We start from the raw sequence: 25675 nt of genomic DNA on the forward strand, positions 1-25675 counted from the left end.
TTTGCCAAATCAATTTTCATTTCCTCCTTATTTATTTCTGTTGACTTTGGTGCTACTTTTGACTCTGTGGGTCACCTCCTCATTTTGTCTCTTTTATACTCGTCAGCCTGGTATTCAGGGTCTTCGTTTTTGGACTCTAGACCTTCTCCCATGGTCCTTAGTGAGAATCCCTTGATACATTAATGCTTCAGTATCCCACAAAAATCACGCTCTGGCCTTTTTTCTGACTGCTTCTCCCTCTACAGTGCTTCCTCCATTCTTTATGGCTTTACTGCAGCCTTAAAGTTTTTGTACATCTTTTAAAATTCAGAAGACCCATGACCTCAGAGAAGCCCTCCGTGGAGCATTAACGCCTCGTCCCCTCTACCTTCCCACCATACTTCATCCATAGCTTGTACTCTCATTCTGACTCATCATTAAAGAATGTTTCATATTGCTACCTAAATATTCTCTTCATCTATCTATCTATCGTTTTACTTATTCATTCATTGCTTATGTTGTTTCCCAGGTCTGGAATATAAATTCTGTATGTTCTTCAAATGCCACCCCTTCAACTAAGCCTAATGTAGACTATTTTCAGCTTCATTTATTGATTCCTTTTCCAAGATCTGCTAGCACTAAGAGCCTTCAACTGCCCGCTTTAACCCTTAATTACGCATTCTAGTATGTTCATGAACTCTGTGTTAGACTTTTTCTGCTCTCCGGTAAATTATGGCTGCATAGGACAGCTAAATATAATGCATGTCTGTATTTTATGTAATTCTTTGATATTTTCCAAAATTGTTTGCATATTCCCAAATGCATACTGTAGCTCAGTTGAACTTGTTTCCATTGTCTAGCAAGTTGTCCTTATACTCATCTTACTCTAAAAGAGAAGGAAAATTAACATTTTATTGAGCACCTGCTATTTGCCAGATACCGTGCTTAGAATTTTATATGTATTACCTTCTCTAAAACTTAAAACCCTGTGAGCAGAATGTTACCCATTTCTTAGATTAGACATGTTAGACTCATAAATGTTTGATAAATGTGTAGCTATAATTAACAGGTCAATATTTGGAACCAGGCTTATCTGACCCCAAAACCCATACTTTATACTCTACTATATCGCCTCCATTAGTTTTAGAGCTTCACTTTATGGTATTTTATAGTGATGCTTTGCATTCCTGCTTTCCTTCTTTTGAAGAGTCTGATCTCAGGAATGTAGAGTGGCACTTTACCTGGGATTAATATTCAGTTCTACTCCCTGTACCCTGCTTCATGCCTGAGTGAAAATACTCTTCTTTACATGTATTCTGATTTCTATATACGTAATTAAAGCAATGTGCCCACCTGCCCTTTCTTTTGGACTGATTTTATGGGATCAGAAACATTTTTTAATGTAGACTAACACTGGGCCTTGAAACACTGAGGTGCTTTTGAGAACATTGGTGAATAAATCTCGCTCTCATGTTGACATGCCTTCTGTGCGCTCACCTTGGGAATGTAAGTGATCTCACTGAACTCAGTGACTTTCGGAACTCTCTGTAAAACTAGCCCCAGAGAATTTTTAAACTAACTTAATACAAGTCTGGATTTGTTGGCTTGTGTTTTCTGCCACAGGGATTCAGAGCAAGCCCCCGGCACATTAGAAGACGAGCTGCAGCGGCTGCGGCTGCCCGTCTGGAAGAAGCCAAGCCTCTGGTGGAAGTTCACCATCAGAGTGAGCAAGAAAATTCAGCAAGGAAACGAAGAATCAAGAAGAATAGCCGAGTCCAGCCAGAGTTTTATCACTCTGTTCAAGGTGCCTCAACCAGAAGGCCTGTAAGTAGAGAATGGTCTTTTATAAGAATATTAAATATGTTGTCAAATGGTGTTGTCATTCTCTTAGTTTTTAAAAAATCATCAAATTTTTAACTTTAAGTACTTAGGTTTTCCTGTTGTTAATCCCAACAAGTGGCAGTGTACTCATGTGAGTTCCAGCAAGGAATGTGGTTTCACAGGTTTCATGGAAAGCACTGGTGCAGAGAGTTGTCAAAGAGGCATTGATTTAGAAACTGGTGAATTCTGAGCCCTATCAGAGCCAGGATCTAGGCTGAGGATAGAGGCCAATGAGCTAAGGTATAGTAATGATGAAATCAGAGTTAGTGAGGAGAGGTGACAACAAAGCCAGTATTAGGATGAGAGAGGCATGGAGGGAAAGGTGGCCTGGGGTCTGGTGCGGTAGCTGAACCCCTCCACTGGGCTTTTGGGCCAGTAAGGCCTACACTGCCCTCTGCAGCCAGCCAGAGTGACTCTGCAAAAGTGCTGGGCCTCTCAGGTGTGGCCCTTATACTGACGTAAGGCTGCAGCCTTGTCCTTTTCTAACCAAGTACCATTTGTCAGTGTTGCCTTAGCTGAGAAATTTGAGGCTCAATCAGGAGCTGGTCTCCACCTCTTGCTCATCTTTTGAGCACATTGTTCTATGTGCTCTGATTATTTTTCTTGGTTGGGAGTTTTTCACGTGAACTTTTTACCAAGGCTGTGACGATTAAAGATGTGGGCTTAGGAAATGCCACTTTAAAGCTTTTAGAAAATTATTTCATGACTGCAATAATTTTGCATTGCTTTAGCATTCAAAAAAAAGGTTGCCAGTGGTTTACTCCTGTACTGTAGGGAGCCTATTTTTGTTATTCCTCATGACTTGATAATAACCCTTTGTAAATTATTAAAACAGAACTGCCCTTCTGTGGGGGTAAATGTGTGGCAGGCACATGTGAAGATTGCTAGAAAGCCAGGAGAATATCACATTCAGTGACTGGGCCAACAAAAATGGCAAGAAGCTAAATTCCTTTATAGAAAAGGTCCTGTTTATCTTTAACTAATTGTAAAATAAGTACATATTTAGCGATGAGAGACTTCATGATTTAATAAAAGAAAGGCTAAGTAGAATTTGGTACCTATGTAGAGCAATATGAAATAGTAGGAAAATTTATACATTCAATAAACATAAGCTTTTTAATATAGGAAATAAGGAATACACACATATATCTTAATAAGTAATAGTTCTAGAGGACTTACTGTATACAGGAGGTATTCTATGTGACTCACTTAACAACCCTATGAGGTAAATGTTGTATCTATTTAATTGATGATGAAACTGAGGCCCAGAGAGGGTAAATAACTTGCTTAAGTTTACCTAGTTGTTTGGGTTCAGAGTCTAGGATTTAGATTTAGGTATTCTGCCTCAGAGCCCAAGCACTTACTTCTACAGTCTGCTCCTTTCTTATAGTACCTGGTCTCTAGGAACTCACAGCTGGATCAGTGGAAAGACATGCAAACAAGTAAATATGATGCATGTCTATGCTGTGAAATGCTGTTGTAGAATTATGTGCAAGGCACTATGGAAGCATGTTGGAGGGCCAGAAATATTTACGGAGAAGCAGACACCTGAGATGAGTCCTGAAGACAAGGAGTTTATCAAGTGGAAAATAGGGGTGTAGGTATCTCTGATTAGAAGAACATGTACAGAAGCATGGAGGCATGAAAGGTTATGGCATACTCAAGGAACAGCTTGAGGTGGTGCTGGTAGATGAGACTGGATGGGTCAGGCAGGACAGGTCATTAAGGGATTGTATATTATGCTGAATAGTTGGGTTTATCTTCTGTGATGGGGATCTGCTGAAGGTAGGGAGTAGGTGCATTGGTTCTGGTGCTTAGGATCTGGCTAATTCTTTACTTGTTCTAATCTTTCTGTGTGGATCAGGATGAAGAAGTAAGTGATAATCATCAAGGTTTAGAAACTCAACTACTGCTAGTCTCTCATGAGCACTGTACATAACCTCCTTAAGTAATAAGATGTGTACTTTATGCCTATGTGACTTTGAACTTGTTATCCATTTTGTCTTTGAATGCTTATCTTCACTGTTTGCATGTTGATTTTCAGTTCACCTCGTAAGTGACTGTTCAGAAAACTCTTTTCTGATCCTTTCTATCAGAGTGAGGTACTTTTCTTTTTGGCCCTCAGGACTTTGTGCAAATCTCCAATACAGCAGCAGTTAGTTACTCTAGTGAAAAACGCAGACTCTTTAGGAAGATGGACATGGGTTCAAATTCTACTTTTCGTTTCTGGCAGGAAACAGTTGGCACACTAAGAGAGTTTAATAAAAAGGCTTTTTACAGAGGTGTGGGCAGGGCTAAGGTGCTTCACTAGCCTTCAAGTAGGACATGCCTACTTATCACACCTAACCTGAAGGGACAGCAGAAGGCAGTGGTCTTACTAGATCCTGGTAAGAACAGCAGAAGCCATGGAAGAATCCTTCCCCAGGAGTTGTGGCTGAGAAGTGCTTTCCATTCACCCAACCTAACTGGAAGCCAGAGAGCCAAGGAGCTCGGGTGATGCAGGTTATTGAGATTAGCATCATAAAGATGGAGCAAGGCAGAGATGGGCAGAGAGTCTGAGAAAGTACAGGGACAGTGGGGAATAAAAAAAAGCAGTCTTGGCCAAGTTGTTCAACAATTTGAGACCCAGCTTTCTTATTATAAAGTGGTAACAATAGCTACATCATTGAATTGTGAGGATGAACTGAGCTGACATACGGAAATGGATGGCATGGTGACCTGCTTAGAATAAGCGCTCAATAAATGGTAATTCCTTCCTTTTCTTTCCTCCCCTAGACTTTGACAACTTTGGGGGGCCTTATCATCTGGTCTAGAATATCTTCCGGCGTATGACATCTGGGCGCATTTTATTGAGTAAATGAATGAATGATATTTAAACATGACATATATTTATGCACCATAAGAATTCAAAGAATGGAGGGTTTATTTTTTTAACCTCCCCAAATGGTATGGTCAGGGGATAACTACTTCACAGAAGAGTTGTGATTGAGTTGGGTTTTAAAATATAGGTAGGAATTGGATAGGCAGCAGATGTTAGGTCTGGGAAGTGAAGTAAGCAAGAGTACTGAGGACCGCTTGACCGAATGTGAAGATTTATATGAGAGAAGTACAAGACAGAGCTGGAAAAAGAGATTGGGGCCAGGATACATTCTAGACAATCACTGCATTTAAACTTTGTTTCCTGTGCCTCATGGAGACACTAGAAGAAGTGAGTAGCATGATCAAAGCACTATCTTAGGATGATTGAACGTGAACAGGGTGAGTCCGAGGGGAGCAGGACAGAGGCCAGGTAAGTAGCTGCTGCAGGAATCTAAGTATGAGGTGATTAGGACCTGAACTTGGAACTAACCTGTGACACTCTGCTGGCATCTGGTGATCACTGCTGATGGGGAACCTGAGGATGGCCTTTGCCTTCTCTTCTACAGAAGGATCAATTGGAAGAGAGAGAGACTAGAGGGCAGGAAATAGCAGTGAGGGCTATTCTGTTGCCTGGGGACAATAAAAATACTCCGGGAAGTGTTTTTGGGGCCAGGTAAAACTCACATCCTCCAGTTATCTCCATCTTCTAGGGGTCGTCTTGGAGACTGGAAATTGTCAGAGTTGGTAGACAGCGAGGAGGCTGTTGGCTCTTTGTCTCGTGTTGTTCCTGTTTAGCTTTCTGGAACTTTATGACCTCCACTGACATTCCTCTATTTTTATACGGACTTGAGCTGAGGTCTTGTGTCCTCTTCTGGATTTGGTTAGGCATCGTCAGTAGTGCTCACTAGAGCCACTCAATTCAACATGTGCTTGAAGCCTGGGTCTTTACTAGCTTACATGTTTGGAGAAAATCATTGTTACCACACGTCGCCATGCAGGCAACTCTGGCTGTGGCTTGTAGTAAAAATAAATTAGCCGTGATGACTCAGGATTGTTTGAATGACTTTATATGAAGAACTCCAGGTATTTCTAGTAGCAATCTGAATAAGAAACAGGCCCATGAAGGAGAAAGACTGAAACAGGATATAGCTGTGAAGGAGATGAATCAGAAAATGTGACAGTGCAGTTTCAGTCATTTTCAGTAGGACTGTCCTTTTGATGAAGTGGGCTGCATGCCATGTGGAGTGCATTATACTTTAGCATCTTTGCTACTCTAACCAATTTATCCTTTCTGAATCCATAATTTATACTCAAATGTGCCTATAAGAATTTGTAATGGAGATTGCTAATATAAACTTAATAATATACATGTTTTTTATTTCACTCCTTTGGAATGTTTCTAAGGATGAGTTAGCTAAAAATTTATCCTGATATTTTCTTTGTAAATATGTCTTGGAACTTACACTATATATGAAGACACTGGAACACACTTAGGAATTTTCTACTACCTTGGAGCAAAAAAATTAATTAGAGCCAGATCTCCATTTGTTCTTCATTATTTTGACATTATGAAGCATTTTTTTTTTGATGTCTAATCCTAAAGGTTTTTAAACATCATCAGTATCACTATATTAAGAGCTCTCACATTTACTGTATGCTTATTACATTGACAACACATGGGCGTTGTTCTCTGTGTGCTTGTTTTTTTTTTCCTCATTTAATCTTCTCAGCAATTCTCTAGGGTAGGTGCTCACTTTCCACAGGAGGAAACTTGTCAAGGTCACACAGCTAGTAGATGATGGAAGTAAGATTTAAACTCAAGCACTCTGACTGGAGCAGTTTGAGAATGGAGAAATCTAAACCATCACATTTCTGGTGCTAGATGTCTATCATAATCAACTCTCCTAAAGAATTTCAATCACTTTGAGTTTCAGTTTTCCTGCCTGCATGGATGGTAGATATAGATGAGATCTGGGAGTTTCTTTCAACTATTACATCAATCAAAACCTATTTTTAAATGGTATTGAAAACGATAGATAAACCCCAAACCTTTTTGCCATGCATTTTATCGATCCTGTCTTTTTGTGGCAGAGCAATTAGGAAGTAGCAAGTCTTTCTACTCTATTGCCCACTCATGCAAACCTGTTACTGTATAACAACTCTCAAGCCCAAGAAGTATTTCTGTGTTTGGTGTTGGGGCTAAGGGGAAATAAAGATTTTAGAGTACTTGAAAAAAATTAGGCACCCTGACTCTATTCCTGTTACATTTTACTGATTCCAGTTTTGTTTTTTTTTGCACACTACAACAGTGTCGTGTACATTTTCTCATGACTTAGAACCTCAGACTTTCTCAAGGAGATGAAAGAATATCTGATTGAAAATTGCTAGTCTACCCCACCCCCCCCCCTCCCACATCAATGTTCCAGGCTGTAGCTTGCTATCCCTGCTGGCAAAACTTTGATTTGGCCCATGAGCTTCTGTCTTCTCACTCTCAAGCTCCCACTGCAAGTAAGTGAATTATTGAGCCTGATCATTTTGACACAGGAGTTGGAGGGTGGACAGGCTTAGCACAGATGTTCGGTGGTCCTGCTCTCTGAAATGGTGAATACTGAGGAAGAAGCAGATTTGGGGCTGGAAATCAATTTTCCAAATGGGATATGTTAAGTTCGAAATATCTATTAGATATTCTGGTGTCTGGATTTCATGGAAGACATGAGCCTGGATTGGGAGTCATTAGTACATGGATATCAAATCCATGACACTAGATGGAATGACTTGGGGAGTAAATATTGATAGAGAAGAGAACAGAGTTGAGAACCGAGCCTTAGATACTCAGTGTCGAGAGGCTGAGAGGAGGACTGAGCTTCTCTTACAAGTCCCAACTCTTCCCTCAGAAGTACAGACGCCTCAAGCAAAGATGGGCCCAGGGCTCTTGACTTTCATTTAAGGATATTCATCTTAGGCCAAGAAAAGGTAGCTCATGTAGAAACTGGAGAAAGTAGCAGAAAAGGATTTCCCAGCATACTGATTACTCCCTCCTTTTCCTGCTCTTTCTCCTACTAAACCACTTTCTTGACCTCATCCTTCTTTTCCTTCTCTTTTTAGGTTTTGTTTTCAAGTTTTGGGGGAAATTTTCTGTTTTTATGATTGCAGCTTAGGTCTTGTAAGGCTGCAAAATATTTTGGAATATTGCATCGTTTTTATTTTTTAAAATTAATATTAATAGGACTTCAGGTCTTCTTTGTAGTTGGGAGCTCGCTGCTGTGTAGAAAAGACTATATATCCTGGATCTTGTTGAAAATATAGTAGGATGTTTCTCTTTTCCTTTCCTGCTTAGATTATTAAAAGGTCTTCCCTTTCCTTTTTCAAATATGTAGGACCAGGCAGCTTTATTTGCATAACTTGGGACACTTCCTTTTATGTATAAGGCTTAACTAAACAGATCAGTACCTTACTTTGGCTTCATTAATGGGCAAATACAAAGCTCCTAAAGAAAATGTTTATTTCCTTTCTTCTTGAAATTCTAGAGAATGAATTGAATTAATAAAGTCAAATTACTTTTGCTAACTGCCTCAAAAGGATTTTATTGAATTATGTCCATTCAACTTACTGAATCTTTGCTACACATTTATATACCTCCCTTCTGGACTCATAAAATATTTCATTTATTATAAGTTTGCTATCAGTAGGTGTAAGAATAATTGGTGCACAGGAGCATGCAAGGTAGGCGGACTATATTAAATTGAACAGAGCTAGTACAGTTTAGTTTCTCAAAAAGTTCCTGAAACCAGGATTAACTCAGTGAAGAGATTCTTGTGCTCTGCTTAGATAAATATAAGTACATCTTTCTAAATCCCGATCCTCTTCAAAAATGAGCATTCATTTTGTCTTTCTTGTACTCAGGGTCACCCTTTGTCTTAAAAATCTTGAATTCTTTAAGCTTCCAGCAAAGGGAACTTAAGAAAACTTTCAGATAGCCATGTATTCTTTATTGACAACTGTGGATCAAAGGACTGAAAAAAAAAAGCCCCTTCAAAGACCATCTAGTTTATTACTTTACTTCTAACCAGAATAATCTTTAAATTGTTCCAGGAAGATGGGTATAAATTCTTTTATTTTAAAGGACACACTCATAGTTTCTCTTGGAACTCTAGTTGACATTTAACAACTGTCTTTGCCTCAGATGACTCATTGATCTTTGCCCTAAATCCCATGGATTACAATTTAAGACCATTTTCTGTTGTACCATATGTGAAGGTGGTGAAGTTTAGCCCACCTGCTACTAAAGTGTTACTGTCAGTCCTTATGAAATCAAAATGTTAAAGTTTGCGGGGATCTTAGAGTTTATCTGATTCAACATTCTCCTAATGCTAGATTCTCTTTTGCTCCAGTATTTTTAGTGATAAGATCTCCCATTGTTAAGTAACTCTAATCAGTAGCAAGTTAATAATACTTGAGAATCAAAATGCTGTTCCTTTTCTAAGCTCAAGGTTCCATTCTCTAGACCATTTCTCTTATGTCTAATTCTCAGTTTTTCCAAATAACACCTTCATTGCTTTCCTGTAAACCACCTCCTAGTGAGTGGCGAGGATCTATCTGATTTCTCTCAATTGTGTCTCTTTTTTGTTGTTGTTGTTGTGAGATGATGAGTGTTATTCAAGAAAATCGAACTATGGAAATTGAACATATCCAAACAGAATTTAGTTTGTGCCTTGAGAGAGGAGAGGTCAGTTCTGGAAATGACAGTAATGTTTCAGGAAAATGACTTGTTTGAAGTAGCACTTTGAAGTTAAGTAGTACTTCATATTTTTTAAAAGCATGCTCATATTAATTATCTCATTTAATGTGCACAACCAACATATGCATTGGGTAGGGCATATATTTTTAATCCAATTTGACAAAACTGAGTCTTAGAGAGTAAGGGACTGACCCAAGGTCATAAGTCTAGATGGAGGCAGACATTCATCACCCTTGCAATCTGTTCGGGAGAGCTCTAACTCAGATAACACTTGGGAAATTAGGTGAGAACTTTCAGGGATGAGAATTTAGATTCCAGGAGACTGGAGAAATTATTCATTTTTTCAGCCTCATTCAATTCCAGCAAGTAGCTATAACATTTTTGAGAGCCTGTTCCCAGTCTGCATTATCTATACTGGCCACGTAGAGTACCAAGGTATTGGCAAGCCCACTTTGGTCTGATACTACCAAGTCCATGCTGCAACCTCCATACATCCTGCTCAAGTATCACATGTAAAGTAAGTTATCAACTTGGATGCTAGGGAATGTCACTGACTTATCAGCATTGACCCTCACTATATGCAGATCAAGATCAATAAGATGGATGAAGTTCCTAATTTAATCTGGTGTTAAAATTAGTTTTAAATACTCCTGTGCACTGTTGCTGGGAGTGTAAAATTGTGCAGCTACTATGGAAAACAGTATGGCAGTTCCTCAAAAAATTAAAAATAGAACTACCATAAGATCTAGCAATCCTACTTCTGGATGTATATCCAAAAGAACTGAAAGCAGGGTCTTGAAGAGATATTTGTGTGCCCATGTTCATAGTAGCATTATTCACATTAACCAAAAGGTAGAAGCAACCCAGTGTCCATTGACAGATGAAGAAACAAACAAAATGTGATTAATATATACATACAATGGAATATTATTCAGCCTTGAAAAAGAAGGAAATTCTGACATATGCTATAACCTTGAAGACATTATACTAAGTGAAATAAACCAGTCACCAAAAAATTGAATACCACATGATTCTTCTTTTGTGAGGTACCTAGAATAGTAAAACCATAGAGACACAAAATAAAATGGTGGTTGTTAGGGCCTGATGGGAAGAGGGAATGGAGAGTTATTTAATAAGTACAGAATTTTAGTTATGCAAGGTGAAAAGAATTCTGGAGATTGGTTGCACAATGATGTGAATGTACTTAATACTACTGAACTACACACTTAAAAAGGTTAAGGAGGTAAATTTTTAGTAAGTTTTGTGCATTTTACCACAATTAAAAATAAATCGAGTTTAAACTGCAAGCAAGGAGGCAGAAGAATAACAATAAATGTTCATAAAATAAGGGCCCAAATGATAAGAACATCAGAGAAGATATACATTTAGCTTATTTTAAATAAAACTATCATAAAGTATTAGAGGCACAAGGTAAACAAGAGGAAATTAATTACAAGAAAAGGACTTAATTACTAATTGGAGAACATGTCCTTATATGTAGAGTGTGGGCATGATAGTATATTGAATATTGGATGGCAAGACATGTGGTTTCATATAAATGAAATGACTGTTGGTATCATTATTCTTATAAAAGAGAAACTACTAAGAATGTAAACTCTTAGTTGAGGTTTTAAGGGCTATTGTATATTGTATATTGCATTTGCATATGAGTTAAAACTTACTTTAGGATAAACACTATTGATCTAAAACAATGTAAACTTGCATATTAATTCAGAAGATTCTATTTTTCATGATCAATTTATGTTCTTCTGTCAAAAACTTCAGAAACTTTATTTAGCAAATAGATGGATATGTTGATGTTGTTAGGAGCCAGGATTTTCAGTAGGAGATTTTATAGCAGGTATCAAAGCAGAGAAATTAAGTAAATTCCTATAATCCTAAAATTGAATTGGAAATACCAGTTTAAACTCATCATGAGTTCAAACTGGTATTTCCAATTCAATTTTAGGATTATAGGATTAGTTTTTTCATTATATATTATCAAAATAATCAATTATAGGATTGATTATATATTATCAATTATAGGATTAGTTTTTTCATTATATATTATCAAAATAATCCAGTGGGGTAGAGGAGAAGTATGGGTAGGAGTATGGTCCAAACAACACTGACCGGGATTTGGTAAATTTTGAGGCTGGGTGATGTGTGAATATTGGGTGATGTAGGTTCAATGTTCTTTATACTTTTCTATTGTTGTGTAAGCTTGAAATTGTCCATAATGAAAGGTTTAAGACATGAAAAAAAGAAACATCTTTATTTGAAATTTACATTATCAATACTTTGCTTCAAGTCTCTCTTCTGGCTTCTGTTTTTCAAAGATTGAGCCTTATTTTTTGTTAATAATATTTCCAGATTTCAGATATTTACTATTAGAAGATTTTTAGAATGGCAGAAGGGGGCAGTATTCCCATGGCTATCTTTTGATGCTTTTTATTTCTTTTGTCAACTTTTTACTTAGAACATTTTGTAATACTGTGTTGGTGAATGGTGTAGAAATATACTTATTATTTAAATTTTAACGAATAATATAAAACACAAGGAATTATATAGGCACAGTCTTCCATTTTAATATCTAAAATCTGATTTGTCTCTGAGATTGCTGTTTTTTGTTCTTTGTAGATTTATTGATATGAAAATATAATTATTATTGAAATAAAAGTGACCCAGAAGGCAACATGCTATCATATTGCTTGATATTGTCTTGCTGAAACTCAATTGATACCTGGTCTTATAGGTTTTTTTTGTATTAAGTAGAATTCTCCTATTTCTATATTACTTTATTATAGCAAATTACACTTATATCATCTCACAGAGCTCATGAAATTTTGATGATGGCTGAAATGCAAGCTGTTGAATAATTGCCTTAATCGATTTGAGTTAATCTTTAATATTGACATCACATTCCATTATGTGACTCTATTCAGGAGATGATTTTCCAGAGGTTGATTATTTGCTTTATTTTGTTGCTTATACTTCTGCTTTTCTGTTGCTAAAAAGGGAGGTAAGCTCTCTAGCTCTATTTAAATCTTAAGAAACCTTGAAATTATCATTATTTAGGATACTTTAAAATTATCCATGAATTTTATTTATATATTAGTCCTATTAGAAATGGGCCTCGATAATTGAGAATGAATTAGAATTTTTAAAATAATTTTTAAATTTTTAAATTATAGTTGGCATACAATATTACATTAGTTTCAGGTGTACAGCATAGTGATTAGACGTTTATATAACTAGTACCCACCTGACACTATACATAGTTATTATAATAGTTACAAAATAGTCATGAAGATATAAAGTATAGCATAAGGAGGATGAATAATAATTTTTAGCTGCTTTGCCAAATGGAAAATAATTACTCCATTTACCTTTACTAAAATTGGATAGCTAGGCATGGATCTTTAAGAAGCAATGGGGTCCTCACAAGACATATGCTTTTATTTCATGCTAGTAATTTTTTACAATTTGCAGCTGCAGAAAAATAATTATTTTTAAATAGCCAACATAAGTGTTGAAAATGAGATCCTTTTTCTTAGCTGTCAGACTAACCATTTCCTTTGAACTGTGATTATAATCAGTTGTGATGTATCACTTTGAGCCTTTCTTCTCCTGCATTCCAAGAAGGTTAAACATTACTGAGCATAAACCTCCTTCCAAGGAGTTTAGAACAGCAAAAATTATACATTCTACCTGAGCATACACTTTAAGGTGGAGTTCCATGTACTCATTCAGCTCTTTGGAGTTTTGAAGACATGTCAGAAAAGTCATTAGTCAGGATTCTTGGCACATTCTTCCATCCTTTTGTTTGGTGTTTTGTTGTTTTGTTTTTGTTTCTGTGAAACAGAAGATTAACCTCCCATTTAATAAAGTAGGAACTAGAGTTAGACTTGATTTCTTCCATTGATGTCAAGTTATAGAAATTTGTGATTTTCACCTTTTCACCAATAAAGAAAAACCACTTGGATTAAATAGCTGACTATTGACCTGATTTTGAATTGTTATTGTCTATTTTCAGTAGTAAAAGTCTGAGTATGGTGGAAAGTTTTAGAATTCTGTGGCCTTCTCCTAAAAACTGGAATGGTTCTTTTTTTAATATAAAAACAAACTGTTGGTCTGAAGGTGAGAGGTGAAGTGGGAAGATGAGTCAGTGGATATCAGGCATTGTCTGAATCTTTTAGCAATTACTTAGTGTGTGCTTTGCATTGTTAGTTATTTTCACTAGTCCTTTTTATTTTCCTAGGTATATGTAACTGAGTAAGAGAGTATTTTACATTGCTAACCACTGTAGAAGTATTTCAGAGTTGATATTTAAAAATATCTCTTTTATCGTGGGGCAGATAAGTTGAAAAACAAAATGGCACAGCTTTCTCAGAAAAACTGTTTTCCAAAATAATTTCTTCAGTGCAGTTCTATCTCTTGTTTGACTTTAATGAGAGGAATTATGTCAGCTTGGAAGAAAGAAGAGACTGCTTTATGTCCTAAACCTTAGCCCTAGGGAATTGTGGGATTTCAATAAATTTTTAATAATGACTCTCTGGTCTGCTCCCCCCACCCCCCAAATTGTTATTGCTTAGCTGTCTTAGAGTAAGAAAAAGTTGTACGGCGAGAAATCAGAGGAATGGAGAGAAGGAGAATCAGATGCTCAGTTATTGTGGCAAATTGACAAATTAGATTGTAATTTATATCTCTAGAAGTACTTTTCTTGATATTCTTTTGAAAGTTATCTATTCGTTATGGGAACAGAAATGAAAAGTTTTTTATATCATAGGCTACAAGACCACCTGAGTTATTAATGGGCTTGGCCCAGTTTAATTTTGCTTGCGTTAGGATTTAAACCTTTCAGCAAACATAAACATTATGATGGAGTGGCTAAGATTGTATATTCCAGAACCACACAGCCTATATGAATATAAATTCAGTCTTCGGCACTTACGAGCTCAGTGCCTTTGGGTGCTGTGAGTTATTCAGCTTTATTGTGGCTCAGATCCCTCCATTATAGAATAGGGGTCAATTTCATAATGTTATTGCGAAGACTCATTTTTTTATAGTGCTCAAAACAGTACTTGGCACATGTTGAGTGCTATATCTGTTTACTGTTATTACTTACCAACAACCTAGGTGTGGGATAGGATCTTAGGTGTACTGGAGATACAGAGGTGAGTAACGTAAGGTCCCGGATCTCAGGGATCTTATAGTCTTGAAGAAGTGGATGAACAGATGGTTACAATGTAGTATGATAGAGGGTGGTGTTCTGAGAGGATATTAGAGAGTCACTTATCTCAAAATAGGATGTTCAGACAGGCTTCCTGGAAGAAGTGGTTGCTGAGCTGGGGAGCAGGATGTCTTAAAGGAGCAATGTGTGAGAGAGCTCTATTCTTTCTGGGGACCTAGAAATAGTTCCTAATGAAGCTGGTATAGGATATGAGGCTAGTGATGGCTAAGGTCATAAAGGGCCCTATTTGCCATGCCACAGAGTTTGGACTTTTATCTTTTCGCATCGGGTGCCCCCGAAGGCCAGTGAGTAAAGGGAGGGTTGGGATAAGAATTCCAGTTTAGAAAGATTAATCTAGTGCCAAAGTAGCCATTGGATTGGAAAGATACAAGGTTAGAGACAGGGAGACTAATGCTTTGGTCCAAGTAAGAAATTATTAGGGCCTGAATTAAGATAGTAACAATGTAGGTGAAAAGAGAGGAATTAATTTGAGCGTTATAAAGGATTAGAATAAATATAACTTGGTACCAAACAATATGTGGAGTGAGGAGGAAGGAGAAATCATCTATATATTTTTAAAATTCATTTTTAATTTATTTTATTTTGGGGGGTCTAGTTTAGCCAATGGGCAGATTCTAGAATCTTTCACTAACATGGGAATAAAGCAAGATAAGAACAAGGTGAGGTGTAGGGGAGGGGGAAAATATGTTGGATTTTGTATGTGCCGATTTTGAAGAGCCTGTGAGACATCCAAGGAGTGATGTCTAGAAAGCAGTTGGATGTTAGAATATGGAATTCGAAGGAAAAGGCAAAGCTGGAAAGACAGATTTGGTGATCGTTAGCACATAGAACCTTGTTAAAGCTATGAGAGTGAACGAAGCTCAACAAAAGAGCCTGAAGAGTGAGAAAGATGAGATCCCAGATAATATGCTGAGATTCCAGATTGTAATATCTGAGGGTTAAGTGATGGAAGAGAAAGCCGTCAGGACAGAACAAACAGAAGAAGCGATCAGAGAGGAAACCAGGGGAGAATGGGGTCACAGAAGCAAGAGAAGAGTGAATTCCAAGAAAAGAGTGGTAAATATATCGCCAAGAAGTCAAGAAAGGTGAAGACTGAATTTGTGCTCTGAATTTTAAGCAACAAAGAGGACATTAATGTTTTGGGAAGAGGACATTTTAGATATATAATGTTGGGTGGAAACCAGGTTTTAGTGGGTTAAAGAGTATACAGGATTTTTGATTTCAAGATGGCAAGGAAAAACCTTTCAATTTCTGACTCTTCTTACAAAGTCACTCCAAAACTACAAGGAGAGCAAGAAACTGAAACATGAAGTCAGTTTTTGATGAAACTGAGAGAATTTATAATCTTGAACCAAATATATGAAAATGAAAGCAGTGGAGATAGGTAAGTGACTTAGCTAAGAAGAGGAATGTTTACAGAGAATCTAACCATTGCCCCCTTTCCAGCACCCCAGACATAGTCAGGACTAGGAATCACCAGGTTTTGTTGCAGGCGGAAATGAGGTGAGGACTGCAGTTAGGAATTGTTTAAAAGTTTCCATAGGAGTATTTTGACCGGACACCTTCGTTACTCAGTCAGACACCTTTGTCTTCATTGCCACAGGGGACAAAAAGTTTAATTTCTGAAGAACTTGAATCAGAGAGACTATAGACTTAGGAACAACAGGCATTGAGGAAGGCAGAAGTGAGGTATGGGATTGGTAAATCTGATAAGTCTTCTACATCTGTATACCCCCACCCTACTCCCATACCCCTGGTTCCAGAATGACAGCATCCAGGTTTATGCTTCCTTGGCAAGGGACTGACCCTTCTCTGAAGAAATCGAACCACCTCGAGGAAGATATAGATATTAATGGGCATACTATAAAAAAGCCAGTTGCCACATAATTACCTGGTAGTGAATCTTACTAGTCGGCAAAGTTGACAAACATCATTCACTCATGCTTTGGTAAAGACCACTAGTTGGACAAGCCTAAATCATATTTCTAGTTAACTTTTTAGTATCTCAATCCTGAATGTGAATGGATGGCTAACCATCACTAGTTATTGAAGAAAGCCTCTAACATAAAGAGGAGAACAAAAAACCCAGACTAACAAAGAGAAAAAGAAGTAGTGACAAAATATGGAGATGAAGGAAATTATTACTGCCTCAAAAGGGTAAGAGAAGATACTGCATCTGTTAAAATGTAAATTTCAAAAAAAAATAAATAAATAAATAAATAAATAAATAAATAAATAAATAAAAAATAAAAACAAAACAAAACAAAACTTGACCCTTAGGTAAATATAAAATGAGCATGTGTTAAAGATTTTATTCAACTCATTAATTAATGGGAGACCCTGTTAGATAATAAGATCAATTTAAAGGAGAAACTGAAGGATATATATATTTGGCTAAGAATGCAGAAATGAGTTTGCTAATAGATATAAAACAGTTAATATCCTATAGGGGAATAATATGCAACATTGAGGTTGTCAGTTTTGCTGGGTAGAAATTAAATCAGTTGGGTCACTGGGCAGAGTTCATTTGCATTGCTATGGACAAGAATCATTTGCTTTATTGCAAGTTAACTTTACCCTTACAGTGTTGTAAAGTAGCCTAATCGTATGGTCCTCAAGGTATGTTTCCTAGTCCAGCAGAATCAGAATTGCCTGGGAACCTATGCTTTGTTCTGATCTACTGAATCAGAAATCCTGGGCGTGGAGTCCAGCAGTCTGTGTTTTAGCAAGCCCTCTAGGTGATATTGATTGATATATTTGATAAAGCGGCATGACCGCTGACTTAGTAGAAAGTCGAAGGTGCTCATCCTGTAGAATTAGATAACCACTAGAGAGTTTACTAGACAGTGCTCAACACTGGATTGAAAGAATACCTAATAGTCTCTTTTGCCCATTTCCAAGTCTTGGGCAGTTTTTCATGACACATAGGTGAAGCAAAAATAATATGGAATTTAAAAACAATTAGGAACAAAGAATAAAAAAGAACTCTTGGAAATTAAAAATGATAGCAACCTTCTCCCTCACCCCAAAGTTTACAGTTGAGAAAATTTTTCAGAAAGTAGAAAAAGAGAGAAAATTGGAGAGAAAAGATAAGAACATTATAGAATAGATCAAGAAGATTACATATCTGAAAAAAAGGAAGAGAGAAGAGACAAATGGTGAGGAAGAAATTATCAAAGAAATTAAGCCACAACAAACGTTCTCAGAACTTAAGGATGTGAGTCTTTAGATGAAAAAGGCCTAATGAGTGCCTAACACAATGACTGAAAAAAGACCTATCCCGAGGCACATTATTATATAATTACAGACCACTAGGGATAATAAGATGATCCTGGAAGCTGAGATGGGGAGAGAGGGAAGGAGGAGAGAGAGAGAGAGAGAGGGAGAAGAAAGGAAGGTGCAGTGAAGGAAGGAGGAAGGGAAGAGGACAATAAAGATAAAGAATGACTTAAAATGGGTGTTTTTATTTTATGTAAACAATCATTCAGTAGAGTTGATTTAGACAAAGATGCAAATGAGAAAAAAGTCATTAAACTCTTAAGAACAATACTAGAAGCCTTAAAAAAAAAAATGGAGCATTGCCTTTGAAGTTCTGAGGGAAAATGATTTCTAACCCTGGATGTAATAGCCAAGCTGTCAGTAAAGTGTGAGGACAAACACATTTTCATATTTGCAGGGATTCACAAAATTTATGTTACGCGAACTCTTAAACGATATAATAAAACAATAAAAGAGAAAGACATGGGATCCAAGAAACTGTAGTTCTAACACAGGAAAGAGGTGAAGAGAATCTGTAGGATGATGACAAAGGATGGCCCCAACATCATGTGCAGCAGACCTAGGGAGCAGCCAGCTGAGATGGGAGCAGGAAGGTGGAGGGCTCCAGAAGAGATTGCTCCAAGAATAAAAATGGAACAAATTTGACCAAGTGGAAAATTCGCATTGAGTTTCACCACGCTCTTGGTAGGTGTCAGAAAATAAAATAAAGAAAATAGAAAGAAATGAGGCAATTATTAACTCTCTAAGAAAAACAAAAGTTTGAATAAACAAAAATTAATTATGCTACTTGATTAAGCAGTGAATCATATTAACATGGAATTAATCATAAAATCACTGAGTATGGATTAAAGCAAAAATTACGCGAGAAAGGCATAATCTTTGTCTACCATAATAGGAACTCAATCGATAGTATCTAAAATTAATGGGTCTAGAGATACCGCTATGTGCACAGTATATAGAACTATAAAGATCAATGCTATAAGAACCAATGAGTTGAAAGTGGTTGCATCTGGGAAGAGGGGGAGGAGAGACCGCTATTTCTGTGTATAATCTGTTTATTGATTAGGGTGCAAAGAGAAATGAAATTTATTCTTATTTTCCAATCTCCTTTTAACTCACTTTCTCCTCCTAAGGAAAAACTCAGGACAGGTTCAACAACTTTTCTGGTCACTCTTAGATAGTGGAAAGTCCTTGGGTCACTTTCAAGCATTAAAGATTTTAGCCCAGTCTAAAGATAACATAACTCCAGTCTGGTCTTGTGTATTATCAAAGCTCTATATTCAAAGTTAATATTTCCTTTCTTCCCTCAGCTTGAGTCAGTTTCAGACTGAAGTGCCAAAGGATGTGATTGGCTTCTTCTCTTTCTCTTTCTCATTTTCTCCTTTACCCTCCAACTGCTCTGTAATTGTCCCAAGGAGAAGAGGGGATTAAGGGACAAGGGCTTGGCTTTCCACAGCCCAGACAGTTGTCACGGAGCATGGTGCCCTCTGCATGTGTTGCAGTTTCTTTCATGTGGAGAAATTATTTCTTTTGCTTGTGTATTTCTGCCTTGCCCTTGAACTTCTGATGTTTCACTCCCTCTATTTTGGTCCCTTCTTCCATCCACAGGGTCCCTTTGAAAAAGAAGTCTAAGTTAGCTTTCTCTCTCTTGGGGCTCCCTGTCTCAGGTCCTCAAAAAAGCATATGCCTTTGCCTTCCAGGGAGGGGCATCTCAATTCTGGTCAGCCCTTTTACTCCAGCCATAGTCTTCACCTTTAGACTCTCTTAGTGAGAGTTATATTCTAGTCATACGTTCCCTCAGGGGAGACATGTTTCGTCCTTTAAGAGGTCTCCTGAAGCCCTCTTTCTTGGTTTAAGGTACAGGGTAAGCACCCCAAACCCTCTTTTAGGAGGAAATGCTCAAGGCATCAGTAGCTTTCTCCAAAGCAATCTTTTTCTTGGTTTCTGGCTTCATCTACCTCTCTTAGAGTGGGCAATGGTCTCTTGTTGCTCTAGTTGGTGTTATGGTCATTTAACATGGCTTTCATGGATGCTCTAGCACAGTTCCTCTTGCACATTTATGGGGAAGATTAAGATCTACACATGCTTCTTTATTGCATGACTGGTCTTCAGCTGACGTCAGGGTGTCTCACTACATGAGTTCAACAAGCACCTGAAATGGTCTGTTTAACAAGACAAGTCTACTCACTGATTGTATTTTCAGGCTAATGTCAAATTATTCTAAAAGTTTCTAAGTACTCTCAATTTTTGTATTTACCTTGTAGCAAACTAATAAAAACAGTTCTCAGACTGGTACCAGCCCATGGGTATATTTTGAATTGTACTGTTCTAGCACTTTCCTCCAGGATGGGAGGATAGTGGCATTTATTGTATTGTTCATGGCCTTTGGGGCATCAGCTAAAATAGACCAAAAAATGTTCTACTTTAATATCCTATTATAATTATAATAGCTCTTCATTAACTCACATATATTTATTACATGTCTGCTCTGTCACACAGATCCTGTAAAAATAGAGCTCTCATTCAAAAAAAGAGAGAGATAATAAACAAATAATGTATGTTATGTTTGGAAATGATAAGTAATGTGAAGAAAAAGGCTTGAGGTAGGGGAGAAGGGAAAGTTGGAAGTGGGATGGTAGTCAGTAGTTTTATATTGCATGGTTGGGAACATTCTTTGATAAAGTGACACTGGATCAGAGCCCTATATCAGTGACAGAACCATGTATTTGGGTGAGAGCCTTTTAGGCCAATAGCTTTTTAGCATTATTTGCTTCTTAACTTTATGGGCATGTCTTACTTTAATAAAAAAAAAAAAGTCAATTTAAAAATGAATGTGAAAGGAGGACATGGAGAGAACATTTGTAGATTACTCTTTGAAGAAGTTTGCCTAAGAAGGGAATGAGAAATTTAGACAGTAAGCTAGGGAGGATGTAGTATTCAGAAAGGTCTTTCTTAAGATAGGAGACACTTGAGATGTTTTGGTGAGAAGAAAGGGGGCTCCTTCTCTGGGCCTGGGCTGAATGAAGGTGAAAGTAAGAGGAGAAATAGATACATTTTGGGATCGATAGAAGTTAAATAGAAGCAGCGCTGAGCACCCAGTTGATGTTAGCTACTTTTACATTTGTTGAAGGATCAAATTGTGTGGCTGAAGAATGTTTTCGAAGCAGGTTTCAGCAACTTAGAATCAGGAGTTAAGGTGAACGTTTTGGCTGATCCAAGATGCAGAGTGGAATTGATAGATCTAGAGAAGATGGCTTGGATATTGATGTCAAGAGAATTTTTGAAATGTTGCATCATGGAACTGGATGAGGAAGAACAGGAAATCAGAGGGCAGTTCTGGCTTCAGTCAGGAACAAAGAGGATTGGAGGGCTGATTAGCTTGAAAAAGAGTGAGAGTTGGAGAGCCAGAAATTTAAAGTCATATTCTTGGGTTAGCATAAGAGGTCTCAGAGTTGGTGTTCAGTTCCAGGTGATGTCATCGTCCTAAGAGGAGCCCTGGGGCCGAAAAGGAGAGAAGGTGAAGATTATTTGAGTTCAGGGGGTTAGGAACCTTTCTGGCTGAAGTGTTAGATACCTCATCCAACTTATGTGAAAGTCTTCCCAGCTGATGATGACACGCGAGGTGGAGAAAAAGCAGTGAGTCAAATGCCAAAGTCCTCGGTGAATGAAGGAGAATGGCCAGAGGTCACACAGTTCGCAAAGGGGAAAGGAGTAGTGTTGGGTGATGACTCTGGACTTCAGAGAGGGCCAGGCTTTTGATGGGATACATGGGAGAACAAGCAGCTTCTGCTTGAGGAATGCAGGAGTGCAGAGAATATGCACTTAATAAACGATTAAGGTAAGACAAACAGTGAAGATGACATTTTGTACAGCTTGTTGACAGCGAAATGAAGGTTCTAAAGGACACCTAGGAGAAGTTGGCTAGGAGGGCGGTGGTGGAGGAGGTGCTGATAGCAGGAGAGTGACGGTCTTTGAGAGGAGAACTATGGGGCTTGAATTTGGGGCAGTAGCCGAGTCTGGGAGGGATGAGCCATGTGGTGGGTGAATTCACCTGCACCAAGATCCCAGCAGTTCTAGGCATGAACCTCAGGGGAGCCAGAGGCAGTCCTCTGCCATCTATACCGATAGTCTGTAGCCTTTGATTCTGGCCAGGTTGTATGTCAAATAGACACTCTACTCTGTGCTTAGAGTACGAGCTCTTCAAAGGCCTTTTGGAATGACTGAGACCTAAATATATTATTGATTCTAAAGTAAGAACTTTGGAACTTGAACCTTAAAAATGAACTTTAATTAAATGACTTCAAAATATATTATTATTTAAATTGGCAAGTTGCAATTCAGCTTTTACTTAATTATGCATAAATGAAATTTAAAATTATAAAAAATATTTTAACTAAATTTATTGAAATAATAAAGCCCTTTAAAACATTTAATGGAAAAAATGTGTTACATGTATGTGTCCATTCATATATGTGATGATATGGATAAAGCCTGTACAAGAGTGCCTAGGACCCTGTGAACATCTCAGAACAACTCTGGCTTGAGTTCCAAATAGAACCTCTGTGAGGAGTTGTTCAGAAGGTGTCCGTGCAATTAGAAACGGTGTGAGTAAAGATAACCAGGCCTCCAATATGACTCTCTTCAGGTGGTTGGGAAGGGAATCCGCTACTCTGAGGAATCTTCTCTCTCAAGGGCATCAGTTTTGACATTTGCCTTTGGTGATATGGAGGAATAATTTTGTAATTTCTTTGCAATCTCTTAAATTGCACATGATTTGAAGTAGGTAGTGGGAAGGATTAGAAAAAATAGGTATTTTTCAGGATCACTAGAAAAGAATATAGAATTTGGAGTTTTAAGACTTAGATTTAAACTGGAACAATCATAGTTTTCTTTGATATAGAATGAGATTATAGCAATATATACTTCATAGGGATTAAATGAGATATTTTGAGCTATAAAATTCTCCGCAAATATAGTTTTATGATTGACAGGGGTTTTAGGTGGCATGATGGTGATAAAGACAGGTGAAAAGAAAGTAAGATGGCTGATTCATGGCACATTCTCATTGGTGGCTCTTGCAGGCCTGGTGTTATTAATTAATGAATTAATCTGATAAGCACCCACAACCCCCAGTTCAAAACAAAAGCTAGGAATTTAGCAGTATGTTCTTCCAGCCACTTGACTCTCCCTAATCTAGGTAACTATCATTCTGAAACACCTTTATCATTCTAGATTCCCTTTTAACAGTTTATTACATCTCTATGTATTCCTATGAAGTTTATATTTAAAATTTTTAGTTTTCAATAAGACAGATTATCATGCTTTATGTAATTATTCGGAACTCATTTTTTTCACTTAATATTACATTGCTAGTATTCAACTATATTGTTGCATGTCACTATAGTGTATTCATTTTGATGTTTGCGTGAATGTACCACAGTTTGTTCATTCACTCTCTTGTAGTTCCAGGCTTTGCAAATCATTTGAGCGTTCCTCCCTGTTTTCTTGTATATGCCTCTTATTCTGCATGTACAAATTTTTCCTGGGTATCTGCTTAGTGGAAGTACATATGTATACATTTATATGTATACATGGAAGTATACAAATATACATTTCATAGGGTATACATGAAAATTAAACTTTTGGAAACAATGACAAACTTTTTCAAAGTTCTTGAATCACTTATACTTCCACCAGCTATTCGTAAGCAAGCATTAGGAGCCATGTTCTTTTAGGCACTTAGAAATATTAGACTTTAATTTTTTTTTTTTTTACCAATTGAACACATGTACTACGTTATCTCGCTGTGGGTTTTACTCTAATCTCTAATGATGCCAAACATCTTTTCATATATTTATTAACCATATGTGTTTCCATTCCTACAAAATGTCTGTCCATTTCATTTGCCCTTTTCCTCATTTGGTTATGTGTGTCTTATTGATTTGTAGGAGTTCTTTATATATTTCTGTTCACTGTGTTTTAATTTAAATTATGATATTTTTCATTGGTTGATTATTTTTGATAATCTCTTGTCCCTAACTCATACTTTTGATGCCCCTTTCCCTTTCTTTAAACATATAAAATATATTTATTTTATGTTTAATATCTGATCATTAATATACCTAAAATTTTTGTCTATGGGTTTGTGTATGTCTGTTGTTTCTGTAGTCCCACCTGTGGGGCCTTGTTTCGTTATATGTTTTGCAACTTTAAAAAAAATGAGGTATAATTAACATACAACATTATGTTAGCTTCAGGTCTACAATATGATTTGATATTTATATATATTGCAAAATGATCACCACAATAAGTCCAGTTAAAATTGTTACCATACATAGTTATAGAATTTTCTTGTGATGAGAACTTTTAAGATTTACTCTTAGCGAATTTCAAATATGCAATAAAGTATTATCAACTATAGTCTCTATATTGTGTATTGCATCTCCATAACTTATTTATTTTATAACTGGACATTTGTACCTTTTGACTCCCTTCATCCATTCGCTAACCCTTTACCCTTGTTTTGCAATTTTTTATCATAGTCTTTTGTTTGCTGGAACTTTGTGGTAAATTTTGAGGCTTGAGTTAAAGGTATATTTCTCCAGAAAGGGTCTTCTTTTATTTCTGCCAGGCTTTATTAACCTTGGGGGGGGGGGGACTTGTCAGTGTCAGAGCTTTTCATATGGCATAGGTAGTATAATTGTGGCTGCATTTATACTTGTGGTTATGAAAATGTTTTTCTCACTCTATCCAGCTTCAGCCTTGAGACAGGCAAGTTGCTATCTCAGGGTATTTTGTTTTGTTTTCCTAGTTCATACTTTTCCTGGATTTATTTGCAAATGTTCCAATCAGATTTGTCTGTGTCTTCTGTCTCTGCATAAATGCTTGTCCTTCAAGAGGGAAGTTTTAGGTTATAGGGATCCATGTATCATCTCTATATTTGTGTTTTTGCTTTTTCATCTCTCTTGGTTTTTGAGGATTTTCTTTATTTTCTGCCAGCTCACTGATGTATGTATGTATATATTTATGTATGTATGTATGTATGTATGTATGTATGTATGTATTTAGCCAGCATTTTTAGGTATTGTGTAGTAGGAAACCTTGTTAGGATGTCAAGTCTGCAATATATCTGAGAAACCCTTGCTTGTTTTTGTACGACTAAAGAGGTTCCCCTAACTGGGTCCTCTTAGATCAGAGCTATATGTACCACCAAGTTCTAGCTTGCATCCCTAGAACCATTGAGCATTAAAAAATCTGAATGTCATTGTCAAAGTATACTCTCGCCCTCCCCGACCCAGGGAACCAACACATGACTTTGAGTTCTCCTTTTTTTACAAGTGTAATTTCATTTGTACTTAGGGCTTTGCAGTACATTGAGCCAATTGCTTCTCGTCTCTTAGTATTAAAGCAGATGATACAGCTCCTTCATTTCCCGTAGATAGTAGAATTCATGATTACACAGGGGGTTGAGAAATACTCTGGTGACTCACTTATTTTCAAGTCTCAAATTTTAGTACATATTTATTTTTTCAGTTATGCTAAATCAACCTTCTAGTTGCACAATGTTTTGTTATAACTTGAAGTTGAACATAAAATCTCAAATGGAGAAAATGTTGACACAATATTTTCATGACAAAAAATCCTGATAAACTATAAAATAGCAGTTGTGGTTGTCAAGTTATTTC

General features: G+C 37.0%; 1 protein-coding gene across 9 annotated transcripts in view; it reads left to right on the forward strand.

The window, feature by feature from the left end:
* Nucleotides 1-25675, forward strand: part of DST (dystonin) — a 404042-nt gene that overhangs the window by 46465 nt on the left and 331902 nt on the right. For all 9 annotated transcript variants that reach the window (XM_039853102.1, XM_039853089.1, XM_039853093.1 and 6 more), the window contains exon 3: nucleotides 1603-1803. In XM_039853102.1, coding sequence (XP_039709036.1) covers nucleotides 1603-1803 — 201 coding nt within the window. The remainder of the gene's footprint in view (nucleotides 1-1602; nucleotides 1804-25675) is intronic.

This window comes from Pteropus medius, unplaced genomic scaffold, assembly GCF_902729225.1.
Source record: "Pteropus medius unplaced genomic scaffold, Ma_sr-lr_union100, whole genome shotgun sequence".
Classification (NCBI taxonomy): Eukaryota; Metazoa; Chordata; class Mammalia; order Chiroptera; family Pteropodidae; genus Pteropus; species Pteropus medius.